This window comes from Pundamilia nyererei, unplaced genomic scaffold (genome assembly GCF_000239375.1).
Source record: "Pundamilia nyererei isolate P.nyererei 1_Seehausen unplaced genomic scaffold, PunNye1.0 scaffold00306, whole genome shotgun sequence".
Classification (NCBI taxonomy): Eukaryota; Metazoa; Chordata; class Actinopteri; order Cichliformes; family Cichlidae; genus Pundamilia; species Pundamilia nyererei.
This window is the reverse complement of record NW_005187707.1, coordinates 77,141-85,942: the sequence shown is the minus strand read 5'-3', so window position 1 is coordinate 85,942 and position 8,802 is coordinate 77,141. Positions and strand designations below refer to the sequence as shown.

General features: G+C 38.7%; 1 protein-coding gene across 1 annotated transcript in view; it reads left to right on the top strand.

The window, feature by feature from the left end:
- LOC102201882 (SWI/SNF-related matrix-associated actin-dependent regulator of chromatin subfamily B member 1-like) overlaps positions 1 to 8,412 on the top strand; it is a 10,104-nt gene extending 1,692 nt beyond the window's left edge. Inside the window, exons 2-9 of the mRNA XM_005751296.1 lie at positions 281 to 392; positions 1,117 to 1,225; positions 1,454 to 1,591; positions 4,154 to 4,281; positions 4,363 to 4,529; positions 5,252 to 5,442; positions 5,536 to 5,667; positions 6,757 to 8,412. Of these exons, the coding sequence (XP_005751353.1) occupies positions 281 to 392; positions 1,117 to 1,225; positions 1,454 to 1,591; positions 4,154 to 4,281; positions 4,363 to 4,529; positions 5,252 to 5,442; positions 5,536 to 5,667; positions 6,757 to 6,796 (1,017 nt within the window). The 3' untranslated portion in view covers positions 6,797 to 8,412. The remainder of the gene's footprint in view (positions 1 to 280; positions 393 to 1,116; positions 1,226 to 1,453; positions 1,592 to 4,153; positions 4,282 to 4,362; positions 4,530 to 5,251; positions 5,443 to 5,535; positions 5,668 to 6,756) is intronic.
- The last annotated feature ends 390 nt before the right edge of the window (positions 8,413 to 8,802 follow it).

Sequence of the window (8,802 nt, the reverse complement as noted above, 5' to 3'; positions counted from 1 at the left end):
GCAGCTTGTTTGACTGAGTGTACACATGCTTCTTTGTGTATTGAGGCATCAGTGGCGCTCGTTAGCATGCTAGCATCATCTAGCCAGCAGAAAGCAGTAGTTGGATCTGCATTTAAGAACACGGAAGAACAATTACAGCTAAATCACTATAAACAAAAAATGAAATGGTCCTTTTGATAGAACTGCAGTTATGACAGGTGCTGTTATGTTTCTTTGGTTCTTTGTTTTTAACATTTGTTTCACTGTGGATTGGAAAAACACATGCACTTTGCTGTTCAAGGTTGGAAACTATCTGCGGATGTTCAGAGGCTCCCTTTATAAAAGATATCCATCTTTATGGAGGAGGCTGGCCTCTGTGGAGGAGAGAAAGAAAATTGTAGCATCGTCACATGGTGAGTGGCTTTTTGTATGGGTAAGGGGTTACTGTGGATACTAACATGATTTGGACTCCTCCCAGGGTTGTATAGAATTTCCTATCCACAAAATCTTCTGCAGACATGAAGGCAGTTTGAGAAAACCCCAGACACTTCCACAACAAAAAAATACTAAAGTCCTACTTTCAATCAATTACTCAAAATGATATGGAGAAATGTAAGCAATACACTCAGCTGTGCAGAAATAAAAAAGTACATTTACCTTCAAAAAACGAGTTAAGTCCGTAGATGGCAAAAACTGCAAACATTTCAAGTATTTAAACAATATTATGCCTGAGTTTATTACTGGACTATCAATTACATCATGTATCTTGAGACTTTACCTTTACAGATTGATGTGACTGTCAGTGTTGTTACAGATAACTAAAAGTAAACTTAAAAAAATCCAAAAACATTTCCTGTAACTGAAATAAAATAAATCCTTTTAATATTGTGTACTTACAAAAAATTAAAAAACAGTAAGAACAAAAAGTATACAATATTGCTTGTGTACTTTAATATTTTTTTTAATTAAAGTGCAATAGTAAAAACTTTTTCCTTTTTAAAGTAAAATTTATAGGAAATGTCTTTCATTTTGGTGTTGAGCTGAACTTCTTGCCGCAAACAAATATTGCCCCCCAAAAAAAGCTAAAGCTACTGTAAAACATGTGTCTTTGTTCTCTGGACGATTGTTCATTTACAGCCACCAGTGTTACTCTGCTGAAGGCTTCAGAGTGTGAAGAGATCTTTGATGGAAATGATGAGAAATACAAAGCAGTGTCTATCAACACAGAGCCCCCTGCTTACCTCAGGTAATCTGCTGATGAATGCAGACCCCAGTTATACGATGACATCAACTCATCATCAACTCATGACTCAGTTTTGTTGGTTGCATAGATGAATGGAGTTTTTTGTTTTGTTTTTTTACATTTTAGCAAAGCTTCAAGAGAGCTTTGATAAGTCTGTAATTCTAAGTGATGAAATCCCTTATTGCTGATCATTGTTGAGACAGAAGATGTTTGTTTATTCTTCTTGTAAAGGGAGCAAAAGGCAAAGAGAAGTAGTCAGTGGGTTCCCACACTGCCCAACAGCTCTCACCATCTGGATGCTGTGCCTTGCTCCACCACCATCAACCGGAACCGGATGGGCCGTGACAAGAAGAGGACCTTCCCTCTTTGGTATGGAGGCTGTTTGTTCCCATTCTCATGTGTTTTGTGGACTTATTACTACTGTATGTATTCTGCTTGTTCATGTCAGAGTTAAGGTTCGCAATGACACACCATCATGTAATATAATTCAACAGCACAATCCTGGGCCTTAAAAAAATGAACGCATCATTCTTTATTCATTTGTCAGCAACTACAACTCACCAATGACCATTAAAATGATCATATTTCATAGCTTATCTAGTAGAATTTACTACATTGTTTCTGAACTTCTCAGCATAGTTTGTAGTACATACAGAAATCAGGCATAATAATGTGATCACTGACATGTGAAGTGAATAACACTCTTCGCCGTGGCACCTGTTAGTGGGTGGGAGCGAGTGAACGATTTGTCCTTAAAATGGGCAAGTGTCTTTCAACAAGTTTGGTGGCTTGGCTAGCCAAATTATGATGGCTAGAAGACTAGGTGAGAGCATCTACATAACTGCAGCTCTTGTGGGGTGTTCCCAGTCTGCAGTGGTTTGTGTCTAAGGAAGGACCAGTGATGAACCAGTGACAGAGTCATTAAAGCTCCTTGATGCATATGGAGAGAGAAAGCTGGGCCATGTGGTTCAGTCCAACAGACAGTTTGATTAACAACAGTAAATCAAATATCTGAAAAATTTTAATGCTGGTTTTGATACAATGCTGGTTTTGAACAAAGTGTGTCCCACACTTTGTTGTATATGGGGCTGCATAGGATTCAGATCAGCCAGGATGCCCATGTCAACTACCAAGAGCACCAATAATGGGTGTGTGAGCATCAGAACTTGATCATAGAGCAATGGAAGAAGGTGGCCTGGTCTGATAAACTACATGTTTTTTTACATTACACTAGATGAGTGTGCATCTTACCTGGGAAACACCTAGCACCAGGATGCACTACGGGAAGAAGGTGAGCCCATGGAGGCAATATGATGCTTTGGACAATGATCTGCTTGGAAATCTTGAGTCCTGCCATCCATGTGGATGTTACTTTCACATGTACCACCTATCTAAGCATTGTTGCAGACCATGTAGATCCTGTCACGGAAATGGTATTTGCTGATGGCTGTGGCCTCTTTCAGCCGAGTAATGTCAAGATGGACAGCAATCAGCATATGTGGGATGTGCTGGACAAACAAGTCTGATCCACGCAGGCCCCACACAGCTTACAAACTCAATAAATCTCTTGCTAACATCTTGGTGCCAAATACCAGAGCACACCTTCAAGGGTCTAGTGGAGCTGATGCCTTGAGCAATCAGGGCTGTTTGGCAGCTACCCTGGGGCCAACACAAAAGATTCCTGCCAATTTAAGTGACAGAAATGAATATAATATTAAAAATTAATATTTGGATCAATCACCATCTGATAGTAAATGTTTTGTGTTGTTCTACTTATTCTATTGGCCAGCTGTTACATATCTGTTTCAGGTCTTTCTGGATTTGCTTGTAGTAAAGCCACTCTTGATGAATCCTGCTCACATTTATTTAGAGAACAGCTACCTCAGTTTTCAAGATCCCACACAGTCTCCATCAGTTGTTTACTTTTTATATCAACAACATTGATTGTCTTTACTCACTTGCTCATTTGGATAGTCTTTTTTTTGTACATAGTCTAGTAGTTTTCCCTTCAGTAATTTCACTTTTATTCAGTAATTTGCTCAGCTCTTGGTAGATAGCATTGGTCACACTAGGGTGGCTGTGGCTCAGGCAGTTGAGCAGGTCATCTGCCAGTTGGAAGGTTGTTGATTCAATTCTTGGCTGCTCTAGCATGGATGCCAAAGTATCATTTGGCAAGTATCCTTGCTCCCAGTGTTCTCATCAGAATGTGAATGTTACAAAGTCATGTTACTACATACCTGAAACTTATGAAACAAACAAAACCAACATAACAGAACGAGAATACAAGTAAATAAATAGAAAATCCATATACTTTGATTATGAGATAGTTAGCAATAGTCATATGTAAAGTAGCATTGGCATGCTTATATTATACCAGGGCCCGTGAGAAAATAGCAGCAATATCCAAACCGGCGTAGAGGATAAATAGGTCCCATATTTTATGAAACCTATGGTCCCTACTATGTAACTTGCATGTTAGGAAGTCTTACAACACATATTCCAGTACCTTTTGCTGCCATTGAGTCTTAGATGGGCCCGTGCCCGTGATCCAGTTCAAAAGGACACATTTCCTTGCACAGAACGTTAGCAGCCTGTAAAGCTGCTTTCCAAACTTCCCTCTGATTTTTGTCATTCGCCGCTCCGAGTAGCATGCACAATGGATTGCATTCAGTGTCAGTAGAGAAGATCTTATCCAGTTCACATTTTATAACAAACCAAAATTGTTGTATTTTCCTGCAGGACCATAGACTATGCGTGAGGTTGCCCACCTCTATTTTACATTTAGGGCACAGCGGAGAAAGGTCTGAATTGTATCTATGACCTTGAGAAAGTGATATGTGAGCTCTGTGTGGAATTTTAATTTGGATTAGTGTTGACCATTTTGAGTAAAACAAGAATAATGCAACATCAGATTGTATGCATCTCACTTAGTTTTGATGACCACGACCCTGCAGTAATCCATGAGAATGCAGCCCAGATAGAGGCACTGGTCCCTGTTCGTCTAGACATGGAGATAGATGGGCAGAAACTGCGGGATACCTTCACATGGAATATGAATGGTACTTATACACGTCTACTACTTTGAAAATATCTGCAGCATCTGGTGCTATTTTGTGTTTAATTACCTGCTTTTTCCTTAGAAAAACTTATGACCCCAGAGATGTTTGCTGAGATTTTGTGTGATGACCTCGACTTGAATCCTCTGGCTTTTGTCCCAGCCATCGCATCAGCTATTCGTCAGCAGATTGAGTCTTACCCCACTGACAGTCTCTTAGAAGACCAGGCGGACCAGAGAGTCATCATCAAGGTAGGTGCTGCACCGAAGTAACAATTTTAACAGGAAGTCAAGAAATGACATGTCTAGCAAGAAAATTTTAAATTATTTTAGACAAGCTCATCAGCCATGATCAATGATGTATATCTTAACCTGATTTGATTTAATTCAATTTTATTTATACAGCACCAAATCATAGCAGTTACATCAAGGTACTTTATATTGTAAGGCAAAGACCCCATAATAATGCAGTATGCATGCCAAAGCAATCAAATGACCCCCCTTTGGCCAAGCACAACAGTGGGGTCTGTAAAGACCAGTTGGGGGTCATGACAGGACAAAAATTGCACTGAAAGGATTAATAGTAACTAAAAAGCATATTGAAGGACATATCCTGATCAAAATGACTCCAAGATTCCTTACAGTGTTACTGAAGGTCAAGATAATGCCATCGTGCACAAGCATCTATTTAGATACCATATTTCTAAGATTTTTAAGGCTGAGTACAATTATCTCAGTTTTATCTGAATTTAGAAGCAGGAAATTAGAGGTCATCCAGGTCTTTGTCTATTCCTGCAGTTAAGCTATTTGTTGTCTCATCTGGCTTCATGGATAGATAGACCTGTGTATCATCTGCATAGCAATGAAAATGCCTGCCTAAGGGAAGCATGTATAATGTAAACAAATCTTGGCAGTGTTGAACAGAAATACGTCTATAATAGGTTGGTATATGAAAATTTCATATGTCCCCACAGCTGAACATCCATGTAGGGAACATCTCTCTGGTGGACCAGTTTGAGTGGGACATGTCAGAGAGGGAGAACTCTCCAGAATCATTTGCATTGAAGCTGTGCTCTGAGCTGGGTCTCGGCGGGGAGTTTGTCACCACTATTGCCTACAGCATCCGTGGTCAGCTCAGCTGGCACCAGAGGACCTATGCTTTCAGGTAAGTCACTGTAATAAGCCTTTGAGAATGACTGTGAATCTTGGTGTGTTATGGTGCACTCATTTGTTACTCTCATACTTGGAATGTGTCCAGTGAGAACCCACTACCCACAGTAGAGATTGCCATTCGCAACACAGGTGATGCAGACCAGTGGTGCCCCCTGTTGGAGACCCTGACAGATGCGGAAATGGAGAAGAAGATCAGAGACCAAGACAGAAACACAAGGTGACACAGTCAGATGCATTTAATATAGTTATTATCTGCTCTATTGACTTTTATCAGACTGACAGTCATATGGTGCCACTAAATAGGTTAGTAATTTAAAAAAAAAAAGGATCCCATAAATGGGCAGAGTCACAAATTCAAAGTGTACATGTTGTACATGTTAATTAGTCTACACTTCAGAACATGGTTGATGAACTCATGATGAAATGTAATATCGAGGCTTTATTTTCAGAGCAGCTGAGCAGAACGGGTTCAACTCTGAGTGTTAATAGTGCAATGTCAAAATCAGCCTAACAATGTTTCCCTGCAGAGACGTTCTAAAAATCTCTGATCTTCAACAACAGTGCATCTCACCCGTCTCACGCTCTTTATAAAAGCTTCATTATTCCTCTTATTCCATCATTGAAGTAATGGAAGGCTCTAGCCACCATTTTCAGTATTCCACACCTTGGGCAGCCTTGGCTGGATGCATTGTTTTTGACTTGTCTGTCCATCCTTACATATTAATTTAAATAGTAAATGTTTTTTTTTCTCATGAAATAATCTATAATCAGTAGTGTAGAGTCATTTACACAGTAGTGTTTTGAAACCTCTTTTTTCAGAAGCCATAATTCTTGCATCATCTAAGACATGATATGGATGATATAGTCATTGTGAATTTTAATTTCCTTGCAATGGGAGTGGTTTTAACTATTAATATTTACATAGTTTGGGCCAGTATATAAAAGGAACTCCTTATACGTTCCTATATGCTGCTTTTCTACTCTGAGCACTTAATGCAACATGCATCAGTCATTCATGCATACAAGCATACACTGACGTGCTTTCTATCTAACATTCACACTCTTGCAGTATCTTGCAGACTGGAAGAGCCAGGCATTGAACCTTCTTTACAATAATTTACTGATTGTTTAATGGTGTCATCTCAATAATTAAGATCAGTGTGTATGTATTGTGGCACTAGAACGTATGCATGTCTTTTTTTAGTTTGACCAAATCATACTTTGTACTGGGTTATCAGGCTTGTAAAATCTCTGATCATTCCTACAGTTTTTAAAGAATTCTTCTTCAAATAAACTGTTTTTGTAGGCGTATGAGACGACTGGCCAACACCGCCCCCTCTTGGTAGAAGGCAATGTGAAGCTGGTCAGGAGGCTCCTGTTACTCGTTAAAACAACTAAGGACATAAGTCATCCTTAAAGCATCAACGTAGCATCTGGACGAGCGTGAACACAGACGTATGTATGTATGGTCATTTCTGCGGCAGCCTGTGATTAAGGACACTGCATTCCTCAGCACACATGGACTCCACCACCAATATGTTTCACTCTGCTCATGGCAGCAGCATACTGCTAAGTATCAAATGTTTACTCTAGAGGAACTGAATCAGATGTCTGAGAGACACACACACACACACACACACACACACACACAGAGTGATGCTCACATTAGGTCAATGCACATGGTATTGAGTTTATTTATGTGAATGGTTACTGAAATGACAACCTAATCTGAACAGCTTTATGTACTTGGACAAGTGGAACATCTTCATGTTTCTAACAGGGAACTAATATCATCTACAGCAGCAGTTGTCTTACTTAGATATTAGTATTACACTGTTTTTTTCCCTTTTTAATAAGGCATGTCAGCATTTCTGTCACATGGCCTACATTTGGATTTCTGAGACTTGATGTACTATGGAGATGGAAAGATCAGTCAGTCCATCAGTCCTTCAGCAGAAGAATGTTATCTGTTTTTTGAATAGATCCCAACAGAAAAATAGCCAAGAGATGATGGTTTTTATGGTTTCAGACTTTTCCAAAGAAACCGTTTATTAATAATCATATTAATACGAGTCAAGTGAGATTTCGCCTGTTTCAACCTGGCTAAAAAATCTGAATGTCTGTCTTTGGGTTGACCGCTTGAGGTGTTTCCTCCTTTAATTTGAAAGCATTCTACCATTCACCTTAATTTTCAATATCTATATTGCTACAAGACAACCAAGCCATGTTTGGGTTGTCTTTTTGTTGTTGTTTGTTTTCATTTTATTTTTTTTTTAACTTATGGATGTTCAGACCCAATTCTTTGTCATAATGCACCTTTGTATGTATCTGTGCGTCAGAGGAATTGCCAAACATTTAAATAGAGAGCAGTAAGCAGCCATGACTTTTTAGGGCTTTTGGGGACGTTTGAAAGGATCTGCTGGATTTCTGCATTAACATTCTGTACTCGCAGGCTTTTTATGGTCCCACAAGTGTGTTCAGAAGTGGAACATGGAAAACCTGTAAGTGTGAAGTCTGGATAGTAGAAGGACCCAAAGAGCTGACAGGTTGGTGAAGGTCAACAACAATTTATTTTTGAAAAGGAAAAAAATTGAAGTACTTAAAGGGTAACGCGTCCCTGCCTCAGATCTGTAAAGTCCTTTCAGTGAATGAGAGTTGAATTGATTTTAGCATGTAGACTGTGTTCTGATTGTAGTTTTGTGCACTAGTAGACATCTGCATGCTGAAACCTAGATGGTTCATACTGTTCCCTGTGCATGAGGGACTGACTGTTCCACTGTTACTTCACTGCAGCCTCCTTTTTCAGCTAGCATGGAGGAGTGAAAACAAGTTGAAAATATTTATTTTCTATCATAAAGTGATTATTTTCAACTTGAATATACTCTGAAGAATTATGTTAACATGTACTGTTGCTTCTTTCTTTTATTTGTTTAGTTACTGTCGCTTTATAGTAATTTTTTGCTTTTTCTTTTGCTTTTCCTATGAAAAATAAAAAAATGCCTGTTGGGAACCTACTGCTTTAACCTGTTTGTCTTCAAGTCACATTTTTAACCATTTCATGAACTGAAATATAGTAGTACATATTAAAAAAAATGGTATATTGCACCATTTGTTTATCTTTTTGTTTTATAAACAAAGTGAGATATTTCAAGCTATTTGTTTGAGGTTTGATCTCAAACCTTCAAAAAGCAGTATTTAACTCATCTAGAAGAATCAACAATATGTGAAATATAAGAAATAAATTTAAGCTGAACTGATCTGAATTAAAATCAGTTACAGTAATAAACTGTAGAGTGTATTTTGTGAAAGTTCTCAGGAACAGTGATCTGCAGCAGTGGGTCCCTCAGTCTAT